This window comes from Hippocampus zosterae, chromosome 4 (assembly GCF_025434085.1).
Source record: "Hippocampus zosterae strain Florida chromosome 4, ASM2543408v3, whole genome shotgun sequence".
Lineage (NCBI taxonomy): Eukaryota > Metazoa > Chordata > Actinopteri > Syngnathiformes > Syngnathidae > Hippocampus > Hippocampus zosterae.
Genome location: NC_067454.1, coordinates 25,610,109 through 25,636,588, shown reverse-complemented (window position 1 = coordinate 25,636,588; position 26,480 = coordinate 25,610,109). Strand labels below are relative to the sequence as shown.

At 40.7% G+C, this 26,480-nt stretch overlaps 2 protein-coding genes across 2 annotated transcripts; both read right to left on the bottom strand.

The window, feature by feature from the left end:
• Positions 1 to 3,928: 3,928 nt before the first annotated feature.
• On the bottom strand, positions 3,929 to 5,218 carry cart3 (cocaine- and amphetamine-regulated transcript 3). The gene is made up of 3 exons (XM_052064054.1): positions 4,997 to 5,218; positions 4,524 to 4,607; positions 3,929 to 4,432 (listed from the first exon to the last, which is right to left on the bottom strand). Exons 1-3 carry the CDS (start codon positions 5,204 to 5,206, stop codon positions 4,325 to 4,327), a joined length of 402 nt encoding a protein of 133 aa, XP_051920014.1. The 5' UTR covers positions 5,207 to 5,218; the 3' UTR covers positions 3,929 to 4,324.
• Positions 5,219 to 20,832: 15,614 nt separating this feature from the next.
• On the bottom strand, positions 20,833 to 22,565 carry cartl (cocaine- and amphetamine-regulated transcript-like). The gene is made up of 3 exons (XM_052064044.1): positions 22,236 to 22,565; positions 21,571 to 21,645; positions 20,833 to 21,109 (listed from the first exon to the last, which is right to left on the bottom strand). Exons 1-3 carry the CDS (start codon positions 22,563 to 22,565, stop codon positions 21,002 to 21,004), a joined length of 513 nt encoding a protein of 170 aa, XP_051920004.1. The 3' UTR covers positions 20,833 to 21,001.
• Positions 22,566 to 26,480: the final 3,915 nt, after the last annotated feature.

The window sequence follows — 26,480 nt, the reverse complement described above, 5'->3', positions numbered from 1 at the left end:
TTATTTCAGTAAATATTTGCATTTGGCACATAGAAAACTGATTCATGATTCCATGTTGATGAGAGCATTAAAATGGGGAAGAAATAGAACAAAAACTGTGAAAGGAAATTCAGAAATGATAAAAAATGTGTGAGTAATCACGATTAATTTTTTAGTTGATTTGAGTTAATTATGACAGTTGCATTTTTAATTAGATTAAATATTTTAATCGTTTGACAGCTCTAATATATATATATATATATATATATATATATATATATATATATATATATATATGTGTGTGTGAGTGTGTGTGTGTGTGTATATATTTACATATATATATATATACACACACACACATATTTGTGCAGGATGCAACACAAATTTTACTTGACTTATAAAATGTAATTTGATAAAAGGACAAAATGTGATATTCGTATAACAAATAACAGTATATGAATATCTTGAAATGAAGTCTTGAATACAACTGATCTGGCAATCTGTCATAAAGGAAGTGAGTGAAACAGATTGATAACTTTCTTATATATATTTGATTCATATAAAATGATGATGTTACACTTGTCAACAGTAAATTTTAATCCATTTAGGCATCCCAAATGTGTTTTTGGTACTGATTTAAAAAACACATTTACTTTTTTTCTAGCACATCAGGTTTTGGAGATATCTTCATTTTCTGTTTTCAAGTTTGACCTATAAAAGCTTGCACAATGCAAATTTTACCGCACAAGGTGTTTCAGGAAAAAAATACACCTGTTGCTGAACTTAACCCTTGATTCTTCGACATTACTAAATGTATTACAATATTAGTAATGATTATTATCATAACCTTATGCTTGAGAGAAAATGGGTCAGATTCAAAATCACCACAGAAAGAAATTAATCTTGAAAAAGTTAACTTACATGTCTGATTAAATAAAACAATAAAAACAATGTTTAATTTTTCAAAGTAACTAATCAGTATGATCACTTTTAGCTATAGTAAATTTTTATTTTGCTAACTTTATTTTGCCAGATTGAGTCTTTGGTAGAGTCTGAATTGCTTGTTGTGGCGGTGAGCTGTGACTGTGAATGATTGGTCTCTATGTTCCCTCTCTGATTGGCTGGCGACTAGTCCATACAAGAGTGAAAATGTAGGCTATATTCATGATGTAATATTATTTGAGGATGGGGCAGCAGGCTATAGATGAGTGGTTAGCAAATATGCCCTCAACTGACTTGCAACCAGCCTTTCGGGCAAAGTGTGATGGGATAGGCTTTGCCTGTGAGCCTGAAGAAGATAATCACGAGAAGATGGACGGATGTGAAAGGAAAGAAAATTGCTCCAGGCACATGCCGTTTTGTTGGTGTTGGCAACTCGCGATGTTTTTATCAAAGATCCATCCTGGCACGAAGCAATATCTCTTTCAGGCTCTGTCGTTTTGTCTCCTGTTCTCAATCCATCACACTCTCAATCACCAGCTGCCTCTTTCTCTCATTTACCTTTATATATGTCGCTGCCAAATTATTGCACACAAATAAGCACCGCCGGCCTGTCGGTCTGGAAAAAAAAATCTGTCACATTACCATTGGAGGCAATTCCCTCAGGGGATCAGTGACAAATCTTCCCTGTCTGGATGCGCAAGAACCAAGATAAACAAGATAAACAAAATAAACAAGATTTGGGTCGGGCAGAACCCAATTAACAGCTGTTTATGCAGTCTTGATGGAAATGTATGATCAGAGTGATGGGAATTTGTTTCATTTAAAATCCTTTGTGTAGGCTCCCCCAAAATGACGTGAAAGAACTTTTCACTGCTTGTTTGCTTTATTTTTAATGACTCAGTCATTCAGTCAATTGACAACAACGTGATGTCCACATTTGACAAATGTACAGTAGCACGTGTATAGAGCGAGATCATAAGATCATTGCCACATACTGTACATGACTTGCCTTTTTTTTAACTTCTTAAAGGAACATCTTGTAAAATCATTTTGGGTTCGTACAGAATGTTTTTCCCGCGTTTTTTTTTTCTCAGTGTGGGAAATGGGAACTTAAAACAAGTTGATTCAAGTTGTAGTTTTTCTTCAGCTCTGTGTGAAATATTCATGCAAATGTGTGTTGAGTAAAAAAAAAAAAACGGTTCCTTTTAGTCCCATGTGGACTTCCCAAATAGAAACACACATACACCCCCCGCCCCCCCAAAAAAGAAAAAAAAACAGGACAAACATTTTGTACTTGTCTCCTCTCCATTATTGATGTGTGCTGACAGGTTGCAAAGAGGACGTTTGGGTAAGGGACAAGCTCCAAGACGTGCACATCCCAAAGTCAACTCAAGAAAAAAAAAGAACAAAAAATAAACAGAGGAAATGTGATTGCCTGTGTTTAGAAACACGGTCCAATCAACTGTCTGTTAAATGAAAATCAGCACACACCCGCCACCATTTAAAATGCCTCTAATTGACACAAAAATAAAATTCACAAGGGCTTTTCTGTGCAAAGTTGACAAGCAGTCAAATATTAAGAGGATGAATTCAGCTGCATGTTTTGAACCCAAAGATTGTCGAAAATCTGTTGAATGATGAAACACCACCGAGTGAAAATGACCGCTGGTGTTTATTCATAATTGAAATAGAAAGATACTATGTCATAAGTAGGCATGATCTTACTTTTGCTACCTTGTGGCGTGTGTGACGTTTCAAACTGGAGATTGGGTAAACCTAAATTTTATACATGCATATTGTTTTTATTAACCTTATATGATAAATTGAGATGTCACGGTGTCCTTTGGTGTGATTGCGAGTGTCAATGGTTGTTGGTTGTCTATGTGTGCTCTGTGATTGGCTGGCGACCAGTTCAGGGTGCACCCCGCCCACCACCCGAAGACAGCTGGGATCGGCCTCAACATGTATCGCGATCCTTGTGAGGATTTGCAGTTCAGATAATGGCTGGCTGGCTGGATGGATAAATTGAGTGAGTGATGTGAAGAAGTGCGGTCCACATTTACATGTCATGTTTCATGATGTAGGGAGTGGTACAGCCACTGGATTTAATGTTTATTGGTCTACACAGTCGATGAAAAGTTGAGTCATTAAGAAGTAATGACTCAAATATTATCTCATGTTTAATGAAACAAAGTGATTTGTAGAAAGTGGTTAAGTTGTTTTAATGCCCTTACAGACGCAATCCTCTGCAGTTTTCCAGACTTGTGAGCAGTCTCTGGTTTGCAGGGGCTTGTTACCCCCCTTCCCCCCACCCAGTGTAAATGATTATTTAGTGTATATTCCATAAGTGTTCACATGCAGGTCGGATTATTTACTACAACGGCAACTGTTTATGATGGGCTAATGGTCAGCATGTGTGCCTCACAGTTCTGAGGTTGTGGGTTTCAAACTTGGCTAACGTGCAGGGTATGCATGTTTTCCACTTGCTTGGTTTGCAATTTCCTCTAAATTCCTGTTTGACGTCCATCCGTCCTGTTCTTTTGTGTGTGTTTAGATTTGCAGGTGGTTGTATCTTATGCCAGCTGACTTTGGGTGAAAGGCAGCCGCATGTCTGGAATTGGTCGGTCGTCAATCAGGCCACGTATTGGGGAAAGGCAATTTCAATCTTATTCACATTCACACTCTGCTTCCTGCTTGGAAGACAGATGAGTGAAGCACTTCCTCACCACTGAGGATCACTTTTGAATGTCTCGTAATTTTGCAGACATGTCTGAATTAATGGTGATGGTGTTGCTAAAAGACACATTTTAAGTCTGATGCAATCATTTATAGTGTGCGGTGCCTTCAGATGGATGAGGTCAGTTTACTGTGTTAATGGATCATTTCCTTTACATCACTGCCAAGTCACACTGTGGTTGCTAGAAGATTATGTGACAAGGGCGTTGCTTTACCATAGACGATCCACCTTTTATTATTTCTGTCATGATAAATAGGCCTTGCACACACATTTATCAGAAACAAGATTGCAACACTTTTATTTTTATGGAACAATTCTACACATGAGTATGTGAAAGTGATACTTCAACATCATAACCATCAAGTCCGTTGTATGCAATGCAATGTAACAACAGTCTCAATCACAACCTTGTACAGAATTTATAATCGGCAGTCACAGCACATGTTCATGAAGGTCGGTGTCCATAGGTGACAATTCCTTGCCTCACCCGTGTGGGCACCTGGTACTCTATTGTGCTTCATATACAGTACATGTTGTTATAGACTTGAATGTGAGAAAAAAGAATAAACAAACGTATTATCACCCTCCTTCATATGACGTTATGAAGGAATTGAGCGACAGTTACTTATCTTGATGCGACATTCTAACATTGAAAGCCGAGCAGGCTCATAAGCACTTGAGCAGGAAAGAGTTGCAGAAAGCTCCCCGGGGACAGTCGCACATCTTCCCGATGCGAGCTCCTTTCCTCACCGCGCACTGCTCCCCGATGTCACACTGAAGGAGGCACAGGACAGTGAGATTCACTTTGCAGTAAAACATCACGTCTACAGTGAACGGCAAATCGATAACAGAAGAGTAAGTGTACCGTTGGGACTTGTCCAAATTTCTTCTCCCACATCGGCAGTCTTTTAGTCTGCAGCTTTTCAAGCACTTCCTGGAGAGCTCCAAGCTGCCACGCAAACGACGACATGACACTTGTTTTGGTGAAGGATAAAAATCGACGCAACAATAACAGCAAACACAAAACATTTGCAGAAAAATCTGTAGTGCTAAATGGTCTTTTCTGAATGAAAATGTAAAGGACAACATTTTATAATTTTATGAATAAGTTTCTAAAATATATGCGCAATTTCACTTTGTTCAACATGACTCAAAATCAACTTCATTCGTCATTAAAAACACTCACACTCACACATTCACACACACACACGCACGCACGCACACACACGCACGCACGCACACACACGCACGCACGCACACACACACACACACACGCACACACGCACACACACACACACACGTGGTATTTTGGCGACAATCGGGATATCTAAAACTTACCAGTTGCTTCTCACTGGTCAGGTTCGGACCTTTTGGGTAAAAATCCCGAAGCGCTCTGGGACTGAGCTCCTCTTCAGACTCGGTGTCCATGAACTGGGCTTGAGCGGGAGGACAGGACTGCAGGAGCAGCAGCAGCGCGCACAAGAGCGCGCAACTGAGCCGTCTGGAGCTCTGCGTGGGTCGACTGCGGGTGGGCGACATAGTCAGCATGATGTGGCCTGTCCGCGACAAACACCTTTATATTTGACGCCTGCTCCACCTCACCCTTGGAACCCCCCCCCCCCCCCCCCCCCACACACACACACACACGCACACACAAAGTTTTGTCATGCGTAACAGACGACTTGGGTGAGTCATCCAGTGAAGTTGCTGGGCAAATGAAGCCTAAACTAAACAAGAACAACACCATCACTACTGGTGGTCACATCTACAAACATGAAGGTCCAAATTGAAGGGGTGGATGAATGAAAGTGTTTGTTTAAAGGGGTGATGTCACGCAACGTGAATTCGAACTACATTGATTTGATTAGCTTTTAATGTGCACAAGTCACTTCCGAAGATGTTGCACAAAACATACAACTTTACATTCAATAGATAGAAAGCATGGCTTGAAATGAAAATTAAATAATAATTATTATTAGAAGAGGGCAAATATGTATAGTCCTGGTTGGTGATATTTTCATTGATTTAAAAAAAACATCAGGCTATTCGTTTTTTCATTCCATTAATCCTTTGAGGTATTCTCGTTGCTTGCATTGTTGTTCTCAAGCGTACTCTTAGTCTGTCAAAGACTGTAATTTCTCCAAATGTGTGGTTAGTGGTGTACAGGTGACTAGTTTATTGTGTAGCCAGCCTGACGCCCAAAGTCAGCTGACATAGGCAAGAACAGGGGCCGGCAATCTGCAACCTATGGAGCCGCATGCGGCTCTTTAGCGCCGCCCCAGTGGCTCCCTGAAGCCTTTTCACAAATGTTTGAAAATGGAAAAAAGATGGGGGAGGGAAATATATATTTTTGTTTTAATATGGTTTCTGGAGGAGGACAAACATGACACAAACATTTTTAACGTTTTCCAATGCTGTAAAATGTATAGAATAAATATTTGATTTCAACATTTCTGTCAACGAAGATTTGGGTCATAGCCTGTGACACACATTTCTATCAGCAAGACGAGAATCCAGACAGGTGGTTGTTGTTAAAGAAAACGGCATTTCATGTACAAGGGTATTGGCAAAGAATGGGAATCTGGAGGGCAGAGATGCATTTTTAATTAAAAGCCAGACCCAGCCCCAGCCCGACCAATTAACTTGATTTGCAGGACCGAGCCCGAAGCAAACCATATTCATATTCATATTTTATTTGTGAGGACTCGGAAGTAGGAGGGGTGATTTATGATAACAAATTAAAGCCTGCCTTTTAGAATGAAATTAAACAAACAAGACTGTATCTACATTTACATCTTTGACATTCCTGTTTCTGTAGAAGGTACATGAACCGGCAATTTTCCATCAGTTACGGATTTTTTTTAAGAGGTGACGGGGAAAATTGAAGGCCGTCCGTCATTTTGACGGGTTGAAAATTGGGCCATTAACCACAGCAGCAGTACATCCTTACGAATCTAGCGCGGCACTTTAAGAGAGAGAAGTAGAGAGACAAAGAAGAACAATGACGGGTGCATAATAGACAGAGACAGGAAGGAGTTCTTTCAATTGTCGTTACAAGAGTTTAGGACAGTATGTGTTGTGATGAGCCGACTTCTGTTTCTTTGGGAACCACGGTCTCTCGTGCCAAAACTATTCACGGCCTCAAAGTGCCTCAACATATATTTATTTATTTTTTAAAGTTAGAGAGAGAGAAGCCCGGCCCGACCCGACCCGACCTGAACTCGAACCCGAAGCAATGATTGACATTTCGGGTCGGTTGGGCTCGGGCCGCCCGATCTTACCTCTAGGTCCAATATGGCTCTTTCAACATTTTGGGTTGCCGACCTCTGGGCTAGAACCTCACCTACAAGCCTGAGGACAAATTGTACAGAAAATTCATTGAATGCTTTGCATGAAATGGGAGTCGATCATTGGTTGTTAGAAGAGCCCCATGAAAAGTAATCTTAAATGGACACCGTCATTAAATTATCAAGAGTTACCATTGCAAAATTAGAGGGATGTAAGTCAGCATTCAACCTAAATCCAGAACATCCCATTCATGGACTTAACAGTTGCTAAGATCATCCTACAAAACTGGCAACAAAAAAAAATTGCTCAATCACTCACGAGAACATTTTATTTTCTGAATATAATGGAATCTGTGATTGGCTGGAGACCAGTTCAGGTTGACCCCGCCTACTGCTCAATGACAGCCGGGATAGGCTCCAGCACGCCCCACCACCCTTGTGAAGATAAAGAGATCAGAAAATGGATGGATGAATATATTGGAATACAAAGAATTACAGCATGCAGGAGGGCCCTAAATGAAGCTTGCAGTTTTTATGAAGCCAAGATGAAACATATACTAATATATAATCCATCCATCCATTTTCTGATCCGCTTGTCCTCACAACGGTCATGGGGCGTGCTGGAGCCTTTCCCAGCTATCTTCAGCAATAGGTGGGGAGGCACACCCTGAACTGGTTGCCATTCGCAGCTAAAATATAATACTAAAATAATAAAAGATACCAGGTCACACCCAACCCCGTGACAAAATAAACAAACAAACACTATCACAACGAAAGGTGCATTTTCCAGGGTTCGGAATAGCTAGCTAGCTAATGGCATGTTGTAGTTATGACGAATAACCGCTGCTATGTGGTGGGGGAGGGGGAAGTCATGACAGACTCCCAAATGTGGCATGAGGCAGCATTTCAGCCATGGCTACCAACTGAAACTGTAAAGAGCAGTTTATAATGCTACAATAATTCTGAATTACATAGTTCTCCATCTTTGCATGTTTCCCACAACTATACCCAACCATGTAGGACGTATTTAAGAAACCGATCGATGAATTCACTTACAGAGTCCTTCACATTCTCCAGGAACAGAGTAACTAGAACTCCTTCTGATTTCATGATCCTAGCTGTACCTTAGGTTACAAACTAATTTCGCTTTGTTTTGGGCTCAAGTGGAAAATCGGCAACACAGTCAGAATGGCCTGCCACCAACTTGAGTTGCACTGCTGAACAAACTCAGGAGACTAAATAGACGAAATACTAATGGAATTGTGGTTGTGAATGAAAAGTTCCATCGATCGCCCCCTCATTAAAAATGGGTGGATGTGAGTCATGCAGCCTCGAGCATGATCAAAGTTTTATGCTCTTCCTTCACAGTCCAAACAGAAGCAGACGGAAGATCAGTGAGGTGGAGCCAGAGAACACACAAGAATGAAAAAGGCGGCAGACACCTGCCTATCTGCAAACATTTATCCTTTGCATTGCAACACTTGGCTGTAAGTTGCACAGAGTAGTTTTCAGATGCATCATCTGTTTACTTGAGCTCAGTGGATTTTTTGAATTTTATACTGTGTTTATGTTCTCTTAGTAATTCGGCAACAAGACCAGGTAGGGCAGTGCTCCTGCAGACATAAAGATACATTGATGTGACTGCAAAATAAATTTCTTTCATAGTCTTTCTCCTTTATACACGCAATTTAACCAAAATTCTTGTGTTTTTGCTGACTGTCCTGGTGTTTTTTCAGATGAGTGTAGCCCTAACTGCCAGGGGAACACACGTGGTTTTGACAGGTTTGTTTTATTGACTGAGCAGAACAAATTCTGCCTCGCAACAAGTTGGAATGTGACAGGACCAAGACAAAGAATTATTTATGCAGGGCGGAGCAAGATGGGGACGAGAAGTCATTGTTTATTCACTATGCACAGTGAGGAGTTTGTGAAATAAAATGCACACGTACAGTATAGCGACCTTGCAGGACACACTCATAATACAACCAGGAACACATGTAGGTTACCAAAAAAAACTATATTTATAAGTGTGAAGAATTCAGAGATCTACCAGTCAAGGTTTAATGAAATAAAATATTTTTCAAATATTCGGAGGGGCAAGGACTGTGCCAAGGAACGATGTCATATGAGAGCGTCTCTCTGCCACAAGGCACTCAGGTGACTGTCCACAAAAGTGATAATGGACAGATTGCTGATTAAATCTATCAAAGGGAATTTATAAGAAAAGTGCTGTCATACGTTCCTACAGGAATCCCACTGAGCCATGCTACAATTCATCAAAATATGGCTACTTAATATTTTTATAGATGAAAAACAATCGCCAGAATTAGAGATGAGGTTTTAGTCATTCTTCGTCCTTAATCTGTTTTTGACAATAATTATGACCTTTTACACAGCACGTTTCAAGAGTCGGTGATGATGTAGTGGTACACTCTCCTGACATGTAAGGGCAGCGTGATCGGTTGTTGCTCGTTGACGGTGTGGATGTGGGTGTGAATGGTTATTTGTCTTTATATGTGGTGACCAGTTCAGGGTGTAGTCAACCTTTCATCCACAGTCAGATGGGATAGGTTCCAGCATCCCTAGCGACCCTGTTCAGGGTGAGCGGTGTTGAGAATAAATGGATGAATGGACATCGTGCATCAAGTAAATTGAGATTCTAATGTCAAGGAAAAGCGCTAAGGGATGGAGAAGAGGAGATAAATGGCCGTACTGACAGAGCAGGGTGGCCTTCATTTAGTCAAGATTTTATGCAAAGTTCAGCGATAACAGGCAACCATATGGCTGCAGCTGAAATGTCTTGTTAGGGAAATGCAAGGCTAAGGGCAAGTTTATTCGTGGAACACAATACTTACACAAGGCAAGTCAGTGTGCTTTTAAAGCTATGTGAAATCATTCCATCAAACATAGGAATAATCATGAACTAAATTAAAAGTGAGGAGTAGAGAAAAGACTTTCTGTTGTCATATGCACAGATGATCTTAAAAATGGTCTGACTTGAGGCCTGTTTCACATCTTCTGGAAGACCGTCCCAGATTTGAGCAGAATAAAGCTGAAACGCAACTGTTGGGGGAAGAGCGGCCTTTCTCTTCCTCCGCGTGTTTGTTCATTTCGGATGATGAGAATGTTGGTTATCCAAATACAGGCTGGAGTCAATGAACAGTTCCTTCGGAGGGTTTAATTTATTTTTCTGCAGTTTACGAATCGATTCGGGCTCCTGAGGGTTTCATATTTCAGTCAGGAAGCGTAGAAGCACAGTCATGAGATTGTATAGAGACAATACGATAATAAGAGGCGGGGAATTGCGCCTCCATGCAAATCCCAAATATAAAGAATGTAACATGTCATCTGACCTGGTGTGGCTGGAAGAAGTTGGGAATGGTGAGGCGTGACCAGACCGCCACTCCCAACCATTTGGTGTGATGGTAGCAACACAGACACTTGAGATAACAGTTCCTATTTTGATGTTAAACATGTCCAATGGAGGGGGGCCCTAAAAGTGGTTGGGGTCAAGGGGCACTAAAGGTGATTGTAAACGCAGTGAGCAGGAAATACCTCCAACAACATTCTACATTCTTTGTTTCTTTCAAATCCAACTAACAGAGAGGAATAATACACAACACAACCTTGCCGACAGACAAGTGAAGGAGTAAATCTACAGGCCCATGTTGACCTGGCGTCAGTGACACACATCTGCGCACAACTTTTTGGTTTGTTAATCCGTGTTTTGGGACAAACGACACGAGAATTGTTCGTGCAGTTTGCGATGATTTCAGAAAAACAACTCTCCCCTGTTGTAAGTCTAATTGAGCACACATACTGTAGTTATTGAGACCTTTTCAGAATGAGCCTGGAGCGTTGCACCATTTCCATTGCAACTTTCTTTCACAGAACCCCATCAAACAGTGACTTTAACGGATGGGAGGAAGGAAAGGCTTAATGAAGAGGAGGTGACATAAGTGGATCACATCACAGCTCCTCTCTCAGCTTGTAGCTCTTGAAAACATAAATCACTATGTCTTTCCTGTGCATTAGTTTGATTGGTCATCAACTCGTGTACAATCAAGAAGCAGCTGGGTCGACTCCTAATTCCCGTGGTGACTCATCACTAATTGCTGCATAAGAGTCTGAGAAATAAACTCGGATTAATGCGCATCATGACAGCTCTGGTGTCAAAAAATGCAATGGACTTGCAAAGTCCCATTAAAAAAAAACAGCTTTCCTAGTGGCTGTTCAATCCAATTTTATGGCGTGAAAGTGAGTCATGTGAAAACCTCATCCGACTACATTAGTTTTAATCTCATTCATTCCAAAGCTGCCTATAAGCTTTCCTACTGCAGTGAAATTTGGCACTGCCGGGTGGACATTTTAATCTTAAATCATTTCCGAAACAAAACACTACAGTTCACACCTTGTAATGGTAATCGAGTGAATATTCTAGATATGCAAATGTTTTGTACTAATAACTGTGAATAAATCATCCGTGCATTTTCTATTTTAAATTTTAGGGTCGCAGGTGAGATGGAGCCTGCCCCAGCTGACTTTGGGAAGTACTCTTAGGCTTCGGAAAGCCACAATCGATAGTTGAACCCACAACTTCAGAACTCCAAGGCAGATGTACAAATAACCACTCGTCCACTATGCTCGCCTTGTTAATAATTCAGCATTTAAAAACGGACTTATAAATAAATGAAAACATTCTTCACATTTACATTCAAAGGTACTTGTTAAATTGATCTTCAAGTTTTACCCCAAAGTAAATATAGCCTGAGCATTCCTTTGGGACTCAAATATTTCAATTTATTGCCACGAAATACAAAAAGGAAAGTACCATGGTTCAGGCAGGTTTGCTGTGATATGAATAATATCTAAGGCATATCACAAAAAGTTAGCTTTTTTGGTGTCTCCTTACAATGCCTTCAATTGGTTAGTTAGTTACTTAGTTGGTTAGTTCATGATGGAGTGCTATGAAATCAATACTGTCTTTGTAGTAGCTGGTTGGCTGGGATTCCACCCATTTCAAATGAATAACACGTGGGTGACATCAATCATTGCTTGGTGCTCACTTTAAGAGCATATTTGACATTGCAGCATCTTTACCAAAAAAAAAAAAAAAAACCCAAAACAAAACATTGTCATTGGAAAACAAAGGAGCTTAAAGTATTTTAACTGGATTGGGAGGATGGAGGAGAAGAAATTATTGATGTCATTGCAATACATTTTATTGCCGGTAAACTGTGAGGGTTCCCTTAACCTCACTAGAGAGTTAATAGCAACAGCCAGTCACGCTAACAGTTGCTACCAATCTTTCACCGCAGTTGAAATGTAACTTTCAAGTCGATGTGGTAAAGACAAATAATATTCGTTCTTCTTTTTCCGATCACATACGGGTGATAATGAGGCTCCAACGTAGCTGATTGTTTCGATTCCCAGTGTGCTGTATTGAGACACCAATCAGCAGTGTCTGATTTGTGGAAGATGCATTTGATGAAACAGGGGTGAGCTCCTCCATTCTAACCCAAATTATCTGTTTTCTGTCTGAAGGTTTCTTATTGATGATATCAATACTCTTCCAATTAGTGCAATAAGAGGTGGCCTGACTTGCTACAACTCATCCTTGCACCTCCTCTCAGCCAGCTGTGAAGAAACCTCCCGGCAAATTTCATTTAAATTAGGAGTAATTCATTTAAAGACCTTTCTGTCACATAAATCCCTTCTCTTGTTCCGTAACATCCATTTAACTTCAACCCTTTACTTTTTTTGTTGTTGAACATAATCTGCACGATTAATATGGAGAGACAAAATCACGTGCATCAAGAGGAGAAGATGATGAATGCAAAAGCTGTCAATCACCTCCCATTAAATCATAACGCCGCGTCGCTTGAAGGCTAGCGACTTCAGTCAAGACGCAAGATGCGCGCACGCGCGGGCCGCCCCCTTTGAATCATTTCAAGCGTAACGTTGCGCAATATTTCAAGCGCATTAAGGGGATGGTGCAGCAGCTTTGATCTGGCTTTACTTTATTGGATGAATAAAAATAAAAAAAGAAGAAGAAGGAACAAGCCCCAAGAAAAGATAGAAGAATGACATTGTGCTTAAAAATAAAGTATTAATGAGGAAAAGTACCTTCGTCTGCCCTTTTATGTTGGAACCCTCAGAACAAAGATGAGTCGAGTTCACTGGAATGGTAAATATCACACACTTAAAAGACTTCAGTGCGACAACCCAGCATCCTGCAGAAACCCTCTCGTGCGTCACTGTGAGCTAATTAAGGGTTTTGAGTTTGGGACCCTTTTGTTTCAGTGCCGACATAACTCACATTTGTGTTTAAATAATGCACAGTAGTCTCTTGCCAGTTGGTTACAGTGCAGAAATGACAGTTTTAAAAAAACAACTCATCTCTGCATTGCTCATGATTGTGTTGATCTTAGACAGCAGTTTCAGTCGACATGAATATTATTATTTGAATTTCATTATCAAAGACAACTCTGTAATGTTATATGACCAAATACATTTTTTTAATACACGATGCAAATAAAACAATGAAAGAGTCGAGACATGTGGAGACTGTCTACGCCGCAGTGGTCCCCAAACTACGGCCCGCCGGCCGGACACGGCCCGTCAGCACATTTGGCCCGGCCCTCTAACCCTCCGGTTGTTCTCAGGTCAAAATGACCCGTCACTGTGTTAAAAACGCCCCCCCCCCCCCCAAAAAAAACCTAACCGCAAACAGCGGTGTCTACAAGCCTACTCGAACCTACAAAAGGATTATAAGGAAGGAACACAAGAACCTTAAGAGACTGCTCATATGTGTCAGAGATTCTGCTTGGAAAGTTAATGTTCCATGGCTTTTTTTCTATGAAGAACCCAGAGAGTTATTTAGTTAGTACTTATTTCCTGTTTTTTCTGTGAAGACCTCAGAGAGGGTTATTTAGTTATTATTTATTTCATTAATAGTGTTATTATTTGTTTCCTGACTTTTTTTCTGTAAAGCACCTGGAAAGGGTTATTTGGTTATGTGTGGCTTTCTGGAAAACAATAATTTTTTTAAGCTCCCCTACGATTGTCACACTTTTTCTGTTACAAACTGACACCGGCCCCCCATCAGAGAAGGGAAAAGTTATGTGGCCCTCACAGGAAAAAGTTTGGGCACCCCTGGTCTACGGTAATATGATGAAAGACTCAACTTTATTCCACTCCCTCACAGCTCCGAATTCAGTCTATTACTCAAATTCATCACAAGGGAATATTATTTAGTCATTGTATTTATATATTTTTTTTAAAGTTGAGCGGCTTCTAGCAAAAACAAGACTTAATATATCTGCTTTGGGATTTCAGCTGGGGGCGGCACGGTAGGCGACTGGTTACATGTCCACTTCACAGCGCAGAATTCGTGGGTTCGATTCTGGCTTTGGCCTTCCTGTGTGGAGTTTGCATGTTCTCCCCGTACCTGCGTGGGTTTTCTTCGGGTACTCCGGTTTCCTCCCACATTCTAAAAACATGCTTGGCAGGTTGAAGGAAGACTCTAAATTGCCCCTAGGTGTGATTGTGAGTGCAAATGATCATTTGTCTCTGTGTGCCCTGCGATTGGCTGGCAATCGCATCCCGCCTACTGCCCTAAGACAGCTGTGGGATAGAAAACGTGGCGGATGAATGGATTTCAGAGGGCTGCATTTATCTGGAAGTCTTTTAGAACATAACACAGTGTGTCAAAATAAACAAAGATATGAGGGTGAACTGTCTGTTTTTGTGATTTTTTTTGCCGTTTAGTATTTTTTAACACCACTGTTTCTGTTTACCTTCACATATCTATCTGCATGTACGATTATTCTTCGTGCTGTGATTAGAAGAAAACATAACTGGAGTCAGATCTCACATCAGATAATTTCATCTTTAAATGATAAGATAGACTTTTAAGCATCTTGATGCTTCTGTAAATGTGAAGATAAATTTGCGACCATACTACAGATGTGTAAAAATACCAAACTTTGTGTTCAAAGACCCTAAGTTGGATGACTCTTAGATTTCCACCATTTCAGTCAAACTGTCAATAAAAACTGTTCTATGAACCGTCACGACAGGAACATTTTACATTTATATTTCTTGAGCAGGAACTGGGGCATTTTCAAGGTGAATGGAATTATGTCGATTTCAAAAAAGGAGTCAGTGTTATCGCAAAACTTTCAGGCTTCTGCTAGAAAGAATACAATTGTAAGTAAAAGCCTATGAGAACAGTTCAAATTTGTGGTTGATCAGTGATGATTTAAATGACGGCAAATGTGTGATTATTCTCACATTATATGAATATGCATGTCAGATCAGAGAAAATGTTTATTCTTCCACTAATGCTTTTAGGAGGCCCTTTCTTGTAAATGACTCACTGATAGCCGTTTCATGTTTTTTTTTCCGAGTCCTAAGGGGTTTTATTGCTGAAGGAAAACCGTTAATGGATACATCTCGTTACCACAGGGAGAGTGCAGCAATGCTTGGAGCTCAGCAGTAGAGATTTTTTTTAAAGAACAATGTTATGCTGTTTCTGTCATTTTCATTTGAAGAAATGAAACAGACTTATTTTAGTAAAAAGTCTTCTTTAATTATTAGTTAATAGCTCTGAGGAGATGCACCCTCCAACTGTATTGTCAGGTTCTGAACCGAATAGTTTTTGGATTCCAGAAATACAGGCTCAGACAAAGTGCGACAAAAAAAATTTCTTGACAGAAAAGCACACAGACAAAGTACAAACAGAAATCGCTGGTCACCAGGAACCAGGAGAAACAATGCAGAAGCAAAAAGCACTTGCAAAAGGCAAGGTACTGGGGAACACCAAGAATAAACAAACGAAATGTGAAGAACCCAATACAGCGAAGCCAACGACCAAAACTAATAAGAAAAAAATAATACTATCATCTATGAAATAAAAGAGCAACTATGAAGAGATTCGGGAGGTTTAGAAAACAACACAACAGCGACCAAGGTCCAAAATCTGACAAGACTCTGGCAGTCCTTAAATAAACGGCAGGCTTGATTGGTACCTGCTGAACAGGTGCGCCTGCTGGCAGGAAACACCATTCCATCATTCCAACTGGGGCTGACAACAAAACAGACAGACACTACACGTATAAGCAGGCACTTTTCAAAAGTGTTTTCTACCGTCTTTTTTTGTACTCATCTATTATCCATCCATCCATTTCCCGATCCGCTTTATCTTGAAAAGGGTCGCGGGCGTGCCGTGCTGCAGCCTATCCAAGCCGTCTGGGCGGGGTACACCCTTACTTGGTTGCCAGCCAATCGCAGGGCACACACAGACAAACAACCATCCACGCTCACACTCACATCTAGGGATAATTTAAGAGTGTTTAATCACCTTACAATGCAAATAATGCATCCCAACATATCATAAAAATCACCACATACAATGAAAATATGCACTTGGCTGAAAATAAAAGTAACAAGGAATGACATCAGAGCTCGCATCAGTTTTGAGACGGATAAAAGCATGAGCCTAGCCAAGACCTGTCCAAAATAAGACATCTTTATTTCCACACAAATTAGGATACTTTTGTCATTCACCATTTGCACACCTACAGCACAAACGACAGAATCAAAAGTACTCTTTGATGAAAAATGGCATGTTAAATATTTCAAAACAAGACAAGTCGTCATGCTAAACACCCGCATGTAAATTCAGACGTGGGGAAGTTCACGAGCTTTAATACCAAAATGAAGCCGAAGCAGTGTACGGTACTTATGTGATGAAACGTTGCCATCTTCTGGTAGCAGGTAGTTAAGTGTGTGTGGAGTACAACAATTTGGTACAATGAGTATTGCAGTGAAATCACATTCAAAAATGAAAAAATGCACCAATTGTTACTCTAAGTACTCTATAAAGCAGCAAAGAGTTTTGCTGGCATGATAAAGCATTTGTTTTTGAGAAGTCATTGTATGCATGAATACAATATGCAGGCACACTTATGTCCATTTTACATCAAATGAAACATTGCATAATTTTGTACATCAATCCACAATTTTCTATTGCGCCTTTCCTCAGGGTCAAATAAAAACAAGCAACCATTGATGCTGACATTCAGACAGTTGTCTTGGTTTTGGACTGTGGGTGGAAGCCAGAGTACTTATACAGTATTGAGATTATGTCCAAAGTTAATTGCGGTGTATTCATCCATCCATCCATTTTCTGATCCGCTTATCCTCAAACGGGTCGCGGGGGATGCTTTAGCCCATCCCAGCCGTCTTCGGGCAGTAAGCGGGGGAGACCCTGAAACGGTTGCCAGCCAATCGCAGGGCACACAGAGACGAACAACCATCCACATTCACAGTCACACCTAGGTACAATTTAGAGTGTTCCATTCACCTGCTATGCATGTTTGTGGAATGTGGGAGGAAACCGGAGTACCCAGAGAAAACCCACACAGGCACGGGGAGAACATGCAAACAAGGAAGGCCGGAGCTGGATTCGAACCCTCTGCACTGTGAAGTTGACGCGCTAACCACTGGACCACTGAGCGTCCCACAGTGTATTCAATAATATAGATTTTTTGTTTTTTTAAATAGGTGATGCCGAGTCGTGAGTATTCAGGGGTTCACTGTCGTGTAGTGGAGGAAGCGTCTAGAATTACTCCCCTCCTTGGGAAATTTAGCTAGCGATAGTGTTTACATTAAAAATAAGCGTTTTCCTGTACAGTAAATATTTGCAATACATTTACATTTACTGTCACTGTCTGTATTAATATGCTTCCATCTGTAAATAGATGCAAACAGATTTTGCAGTCATTGGAAAAGAAGGTTACAATCGGTCAGGCAGGTCAGGTTACATTTGAAGTTCAAATTTAAATTTGGGTGAAATCCAACCATCCATTTTCCGATCTGCTTTATCCTCACAAGGGGCTGCCCTTGGATAAAATGTGTTTCTATTTACACCAGCTTTTTGGCTCAGTACAAGTAGCAGTCATATTGAACACAGAGCCAAATAACATGTTTTGCTCGTAGATGGGGTTGACGGATCATTTTGAAAAACGTCATCGCCGAGAAAAAAATTAAATGGAAAAGCTGGGTTATTTTTGGTTGTTGTTGTTGTTGTTGTTGTTGTTGTTGTTGTTGTTTTTTAAAAATAAGTTAATAACACAAGTCGCTGATGGTGTCATGATACACTCGCTTGACTTGTGTGCGGGCAGCGTGGGTTCAGTTCTCACTCAGTGACAATGTGAATGATTTGATTTTGATTTGACTTTTTATGACGTCTCCCATAGGAGAAACTTGTCTCGGAAGACAGTCCCTCTGTGCTGCTACATACATTGAGAAAAAACATACACATACACAGCACACCATAATGAGGACAATTACCGGTACATACAAGACAAGACAGTATATCCTCTCCACACATTGGACACTACGTTACAGTCATATGCACCCCCTCACCGCCACCACACTCATGTCCTTCCGTCTGTCTGCCTCCCTCTAATTGTTTATTGATTAAAATGATGAATGTGGGTGTGAATGGTTGTTCGTCTCTACATATGCCCTCTGACTGACTGGGGACCAGTTCATTGTTTATCTCGCCTTTCGCCCAAAGTCAGCTGAGATAGGCTCCAGCGACCCTCTCCAGGATAAGTGGGGTTGAAAATGGATGGATGGATAGATAAATGAATAATTAAAATGTAATTAATGTAATTTCTAGATACTATTTCAGTGATTTCAGATTTCTGAAATCACTGAAATAGTTAATCTGAAATCGGATCACTGAATGCTTGGAGTTGTATAAGGTGAACAGGACCCTAAGAGCCTTCGTTGCGAACTCGATGAGGATGTGGAAAACCACACTTGAAGCCAATGGCAAGCCACTTACCCAAGTGTCCATCAAATGTGGCATATACCAAGGTGATGCACTCTCCCCACTGCTGTTCTGCATAGGACTGAACCCCCTAAGCCAAGTAATCACCAAGACAGGCTATGGATACCGCCTCAGAAATGGAGCTACAATCAGTCACCTCCTCTACATGGATGACATAAAGCTGTATGCTAAGAGCGAAAGGGACATAGATTCCCTGATCCACACAACCAGGATCTACAGCAGCGACATCGGGATGTCATTCGGGCTTGAGAAATGTAGTCGGATTGTGACTCAGAGAGGAAAAGGTAGTCCGCACTGAAGGGGTCACACTCCCTGAAGGAACAATAGCAGACATTGAGGACAGCTACAAGTACCTTGGTATACCACAAGCCAATGGCAACCTCGAACTGGCAACAAGGAAAGCGGCTACGGCCAAATACCTCCAGCGAGTGAGGCAAGTCCTAAGAAGCCAGCTCAATGGCAAGAATAAGACCCGGGCAATAAACAGCTATGCCTTGCCAGTGATTAGATACCCTGCAGGAATAATAAGGTGGCCAAAGGAAGAGATTCAGACCACGGAAATTAAGACCCGAAAGCTCCTAACCATGCATGGAGGGTTCCATCCCAAATCCAGCACCCTGAGACTGTACGCAAGCCGCTACACGGGATGTACCACCGGACCATAACACTTCAGTTATGGTCTGGACTGGAAACCCCAAGGTCAAAATAGGAAACACCTCCGAAGGTGGTGGAGAATGACAGAGCGAAGATCCTGTGGGACTTCCGGATCCAGACTGACAAGATGGTAATGGCGAACCAACCAGATATCGTGATCATTGATAAAGGACAGGGGAAAGCCGTTGTAGTGGATGTAGCGGTCCCAAGTGATGGAAACATCAGGAAGAAGGAACATGAGAAACTCGAGAAATACCAAGGGCTCAGAGAGGAGCTGGAGAGAGCCTGGAAGGTAAAGGTGACAGTCGTGCCTGTGGTGGTCGGAGCACTCGGGGCAGTGACCCCCAAACTAGATGAGTGGTTGCAACAGATCCCGGGAACAACATCGGACATCTCAGTCCAGAAATGTGCAGTGCTGGGAACAGCAAGGATACTGCGCAGAACCCTCAAGCTTCCTGGCCTCTGGTAGAGGACCCGAGCTGAATGAGGGACGGACACCACCCGAAGGGTGAGATGAGGATTTTTTTTTTATATATATATAATGCATCCTGCTATATATATATATATATATGTATATATATATATATATATATATATAGAGAGAGAGAGAGAGAGAGACAGAGAGAGAGAGAGAGAGAGAGAGAGAGAGAGAGAGAGAGTGTTGCGTCCCGTGGTTGCCAGCAGAGGGCGGGCTTTCTGCCTGCCGTTTACACACCTGTCACCCATTAGGGAGTAATTGCGCAGCCTTTATTTGGACGCTCTGGCAGTCTACTCACTGCCGGAGAATTCCACGCCGTGCCAAAATTTCTCTCGCCCAATTCCTACTTGCATTTATTCATTGCCTCTTAGTCTTGTGCTGTATTTACGCGTCGTTGTTTCCTCTTGCGAGTGAAACTTATATTCATTATTCTAATCTGACCCTCCTTGCCATTTTTTTCCGCAAGCGTTTTCTGTTGTCCTTTTATTTTATCCCTGGTCCCTATTTTGACCAGCGCTTTTTGTTATTCTCCCTGTCGGGTTATTTTGTGTTCGTTATTAAAGACTCCTTTTGTTATCTGACAAGATCTCTTTTTGTGTCTGCTATTTCGGGGATCCACTTCCTTATTTTGTTGTGCACGGAGCGATCATTCTATCGCTTCGGGCACAACGTGACAGAGAGAGAGAGATAGATAGATGGATAGATAGATAGATAGATAGATAGATAGATAGATATACAGTATATATATATATATATATATATATATATATATATAATGTATATATATATGTGTGTGTGTGTATTTACATATTAAAGTGCTTATGTATATGTGTATATATCTTTTGAATTTTGCATATAATCATAATGCTGTGCAAATAAAACTCAAATGTAAAATGTTGATGAATTTCTTTATTGAATCTGAACCTTTCATGCTACAACCTGGAGGGTACACACCATCAAATCATGCTGGCACTGCAGGCCGACAACAGAAAGAAGATTTTTTGTTTTAAAAATGTGCACATTCTTCCTGCAAACTTGATTTTCAAATTAAGAGTGGTTCAGATGCACTTGAGCAGGTAGGAATTGCAGTTGGCTCCTCTGCCGCAGTCGCAGAGCTTTCCAATTCGCGGCCCGAACTTCATGGCACACCGGTCGCCCATTCCACACTAAAGGTAGAACATAGATGATAATAACGCGACGCAGACACACACAAACCAACAAGTTAGTGTATTAATGTCATGTATAAATGTGGGAAATTTAATTTCACCATTAGTCAGTGAAACAAACATTTCCTCTTGATCTGCTTGATTTGCAACTAAGTTCTGTCTGTATTTGTGTCAAGAGGATTGGGAGGTTGTGTATTTTTACCTCCTGTCTCAGCTAATTTAATATGGAAAGCAATCTAAGTTGATCTGCAACTGCGCTCAGAAAGTCTGTTTACTTTATCTTTTAATTAGGCAGGCAGTTGCCTGGTTTAATTAGCAACAATAAAATAATGAATGAAACATCGCCCTAAATGAGTATTGACTATCAGGTCGCTACAATGGATTCAGCCTTTCATTACAGCAAACAAGACGGATTTGTATAAGGCGCTTATTTGCATAAAAATGTCAATACACCACCTTACCAGAGGGATGCTGCCTCTCTTCTCTGTGGAAATCTGATTATGCATCCTGCTGAGCAAAACGTCCAGTGCTTCGACCTGCACAGTAAGATCAACAGAACAGAACAGAACACATGACTTTATGTAGAAGATGGGTCAAAAGGAAATTGTCTGTACGTTCACACAGAGAGCACTTGCCCTCAGCGCGTCACGCAATGTGAGGAATGAAAAATAAGTTATCTCAAGTGGGTTGCGCAGAACTGAAAATGTTGTTTTTAATTTTCTGAATTTCAATTCAAATTTGACCTTCACTCACTCAACCCAAATTACGTATGGCATGTCCATTTGAATGGATTTTAGAATATTAGGGGAGTCAATAATGCATAAAATTAGCTTTTAAGTTTAAGTTTTTTTTGTAAACTATTACTGTCATCAAAAGAAAAGTATATACAGTACAGTGTAAGTATACTGTACATTGTGAGCCCCGGATACGCATGCACTGAGAAAGAGTATAGTATTAATAAACTTGGGGCATTTAATATTTTGTATTATCTATACAAAAGAATGTATCAACAGAACATCTTATTTGTCCTGCAATTGGCTGCCAACCAGTTCAGAGTGTATGCAGCACCAAAATTCAAACAAACAAACAAACAACCCCCCCATCAAAACAGAACAAGTGCACTGACCAAATCACGGTCTGTTCCTGGTTCGTCTTTGTCTCCTTCCAAGTCCTCAACAGACACTTCCTGGGACGTCTGGCTGTGACACAAGAGGACCAGCAGACTGACCACCAGCAGCCCGCGGAAAAGGGCAGAACTCTGCATGGATGGGTGGATGCAGAAGTGGCGAGGTCGTAAAGAGAGAGGAGGCGGGAGGAGCACAAGACGTGAACAGGTCCACGTGTGAATGTCCATTCGTCGGATGATTTCTGTCCTCTTATACACACTGGTGGCCCCGCCCGAAAGACCACTGCGGCAGGCTAAATGAAGTGTGCTGCCTGCCTGGAGGGTTCTCATACTGAAAAAGGCCTGGGACACGGGGAGGACGACTATGAGGAAAAACATCATGTTTTACCCATCTTATGCGGCCATCATCATTATCATCATCATCACCGTCATCGTATTCAAATGTGCGAATTTGAGGATGTTATTGAAGATGAAGTTAGCGTATTAGGCAAGGCAAGGTAGCCTTATTTACAGTATATAGCACATTTCATCCACACGAGGTAGCTCAATGTGCTTCACACAAGTATAGGCACAACACCTGCAAGCATTTACAAACACAACAGTTAATGACACTCAGAAGCAAAGCAGAGAAAACAAAAGTACGGTAGATTATTCAAAATTATTACAAGATGGACAACATTAAAACGCATTAATAGAAAACTTAAAAAAAACAAACAGTTAAACATAAAGAAATAAAGAGTTTTCTAAAATACCTGTAAGTGAAAAGACTTAAAGGACTTTAAAATGTTTAGATGACGTTAATCATTGGTATGGGGGGTGAAAGCAAAATAGTTTTAACCTGGATTTAAAAGCATTTAAATTAGGGGCTGACTTCACTTCTGTTTGCAGCTTTATGTGTAGCCCAACAACTAAATGCTGCTTCAACATGTGTGCTTTCAACTTGGGGCTCCACTAAGTGAACAGAGTCTGAATCCAGTCAGAAGACCACTACAATAATAAAATCCGCTGGAGATAGAAGCATGAATAAGATTCTCCTGGTTTGCTTGGAATATGTAATCCTTCACTTTGGATGTTCTTGAAGCATAAACCAAGGTTTCTGACTTGTTCTTTGTTTTTAAAAGAGTCTAACTGTGCGCATGGGTGGAGCTTCCTTTCTTTTGGTAAAAATGAGTTTAAAAGGTCATTTGTACGTTGGTGTGCCATTGTGAGATGGAATGTAATGTTTTCCCAGCCAATCCTCATATTTAATCAAAACACCGAAATCATGTTATACCACCAGCACCACTATATACACCTTGTTTTAGGTACCGGTAGTTTCAAATTTTGTCAACTTCTTCCTCACCAAATTGTCGGGTACGCTGGGGGTATGTGATAAAAAACACTCTCGGTCCGCTGAAACGCAGCGCGGTCTACCACTTAAACAACTACTGTACCATTATCTAGACTTGCCACAGCACGAAAATGGGGATACATCCATGTTGCTGAGCACAGTCTACTTTTGGTGACCAATTTGTCAGGTGCCCTGTGGGCAGGGCAACTTGGTGCGCCGGAAGGCCCAGATGCATAATGCAAATGCAGTTTTTCTTTTTAACCAGGAACAACTACCGGGTAGGTTTGTTTTGGTTTCGTTGAAGGGAATTTAGGTCCATCCAGTTGTGAATGTCTTTCAAAATGACACAACACCTCAACTGAACTGTTGTCATTTGGGGACATTAATGGATATACTGTACAACTGTATAGCCATGAGAACAAACATTTGTATTTCTATTAGAAAAAACAAATTTACAACTCTGCAATTGGCTGGCAACCGGTTCAAGTTGTCCCCTGCCTACTTCCCGAAGACGGCTGGGATAAGCTCTAGCACCACCCGCGACCCTTATGAGGATAAAGCGGATCAAAAAATGGATGGACGGATGGATGGATGGATGGATGGAAAATTACAACTTCAAAGAGAAAGTTACTCAGTCTGACGATATACTGTAAATTCTGTCATCTCTTTTTTGTAATATGGAAAAAAAATCACAATTATAAGCAAAAATAAACAATGTGTTGACACGTTTGTGTCATGAATGGACATGATGAGATTGCATCCTATTGGAAAAGCCTCCACCTAATATTACAGGTCCGATCAAGATTGGTTTTGTGTGATTATGTTTTGGCCCTTGGGTACAGTGATAGCAGTAAATCCCTCACTAGGTCTCGCTTGATGTGCCACCAATCACGTTAGCCTCCATGATAATTGCTCCCATCAATAACTAGTTATAAGAAATGAACCCCAGAAACTTGAGAGAGAGGGTAGGGAATGTGTATTCAGTATCAGATCTGTAAAACAATAAGCGTGAGGAGGAATACAAATTGCAATCTCTGAATTTTGGCCATATGTGAATTTGATTGCATATAGGCAGTAATCTTTACTCGAAAATGTAAACAGAAAGCCACATCTCAGAAGAGGATAGTTCGAGCGTGTTTTTTTCCCCCTCTCCCTACCCAGCGTTTTTCCTTTCTGAATTCTGACTGTAATTTCCCCATTGCAGGACAAATAAAGGGATATCTCTCATCAAAACGAAAGTACAGTGGCTCAACAATATCAAAAAGGAAGTTAATGAGTAGGTCAGACCGCCATTCCAGAGTATGAAAAAGAAGAGCTGTGGTGTTGGTTTTTAAAACGTATACTTTATTAATGCTTTTCACAGTCTCAGCCAATACAGGTACATCCTTCTCCGTCTCCGTGTCTTCTCTTCTGTCGTTCGACTCCAGAGGCGTTCAAGGACCGCCTCCGAAAAACGTAAATTAACGATAACTTCAATGACACAGAGAAAATCGAAAATAATCCACCAGAATGGAAAATCAAACTAGAAAATCACAAAATCATTTCTATTGGGGGGGTGTTAACACTCAACAAAGGAATAAATAACATAAACAATTCTGACAGTCCAGTCTCCTACAGAGAAAACATTTTAGGTTAATTGAAGCCTACAAATTGGCTTTCTGAATGATGAATGTGAGTATGAATAGTTGTTTTTCTGTGCGTGCATTGGCAGCCAAAGCAGGGTGTACCTGTATACTTTGTTTTGCCCCAAATCAGTTAGGATCAGCTCCAGCTCATCTGCAACCCCATTGAGGAAGTGATGGTGAGATAAAGCTGAATGACGGAAATGCAACATGGTAACGTTCATTCCAAATTGAATGAAATGGTAGGATGATTTTATGTGCTTTGTGAGTGCAAAAATAAATAAACAAATGAATAAAATGTAGAGCAACATAATCGTTGACATTTACTTTATTTCAGGATTGATATTTGAATGAAGAAAATTATGTTCGCGGATAAATGTATTTCTTGTTTGGGACAAAACAAAAGTATCACATATTCATTTTATTTTGTGGTCAAAGACCAGTCTGTTGTGTATGCTAGCAGGCAAACCATTAAGTACCTCATTGGTGTGATGGGCATTGACACAACAATATTATATTTCCAGAATCATGCGGATCCGGTTAAATAGAGAAGCTGAAGAGGCACCAATATCACTATGGTATGGTTTAAGGTTAACCTGCAGTGAGAGGGTCAACAGTTCAGCAGGTGTCACAGGATTCTTGAACAAAAAACGGAACCTGTAATTGATGTTAGAATTCTTGTGTAAAAATTAGTTAAAAAGTGGCATCGCGAAACACAGCTTCCCCAAAGATAGGCTTTGATATCTTTCACATCTAATAAATGCTCAAATGGCTTTGATGTCGTTCATATTGAATGCATCCTAAACTGCTTTGGATATGATTGGATGTGGATATGGATGGATGGATATGCTTACTTGTAAGGGAATTCAGCGCAATAGACGAATGCACAAGTAAAACAATAGAGTCTTAGAAACATTTTTTTTCCCAGCAAAAGTGCAACTTTGGCCGACGAGAATGACCTTCAGATGAACATCAAGGATAATGAATGCATCACAGATAGGCAATGTAAATGATTGAGGAGGCCACAAATTTTTCATCAGTGCTACTTGGGGGGCCACGGGACCTCCAACCACATGTATGAAAAAAACTGCCATTTGAAATACAATAGGGAAAATATATATTTTTTGTAAATCCCAAAAATTCTCAAAGCACACGGATAAAACTCCAATTAAGATTCTCTACCAAAAACAATAAGTCCAGACCCTTCCCCCCCGCCTCAAAACAAAATAAATTTGAGAAAATAAACATACAATGCCGTGCATGGGTGGGTTTAGCGTGTTTAATCAGGTACAG

Coding starts and splice junctions, on each gene's coding strand:
- cartl (XM_052064044.1), bottom strand. CDS start 22,565: ATGAGAACCCTCCAGGCAGGCAGCACACTTCATTTAGCCTGCCGCAGT. Junction 21,646..22,235: donor CAGGAACAGACCGTGATTTG/GTCAGTGCACTT, acceptor CTTACTGTGCAG/GTCGAAGCACTGGACGTTTT. Junction 21,110..21,570: donor AGAGAGGCAGCATCCCTCTG/GTAAGGTGGTGT, acceptor TTCTACCTTTAG/TGTGGAATGGGCGACCGGTG.
- cart3 (XM_052064054.1), bottom strand. CDS start 5,206: ATGCTGACTATGTCGCCCACCCGCAGTCGACCCACGCAGAGCTCCAGA. Junction 4,608..4,996: donor TGACCAGTGAGAAGCAACTG/GTAAGTTTTAGA, acceptor TTTGCGTGGCAG/CTTGGAGCTCTCCAGGAAGT. Junction 4,433..4,523: donor AATTTGGACAAGTCCCAACG/GTACACTTACTC, acceptor TGCCTCCTTCAG/TGTGACATCGGGGAGCAGTG.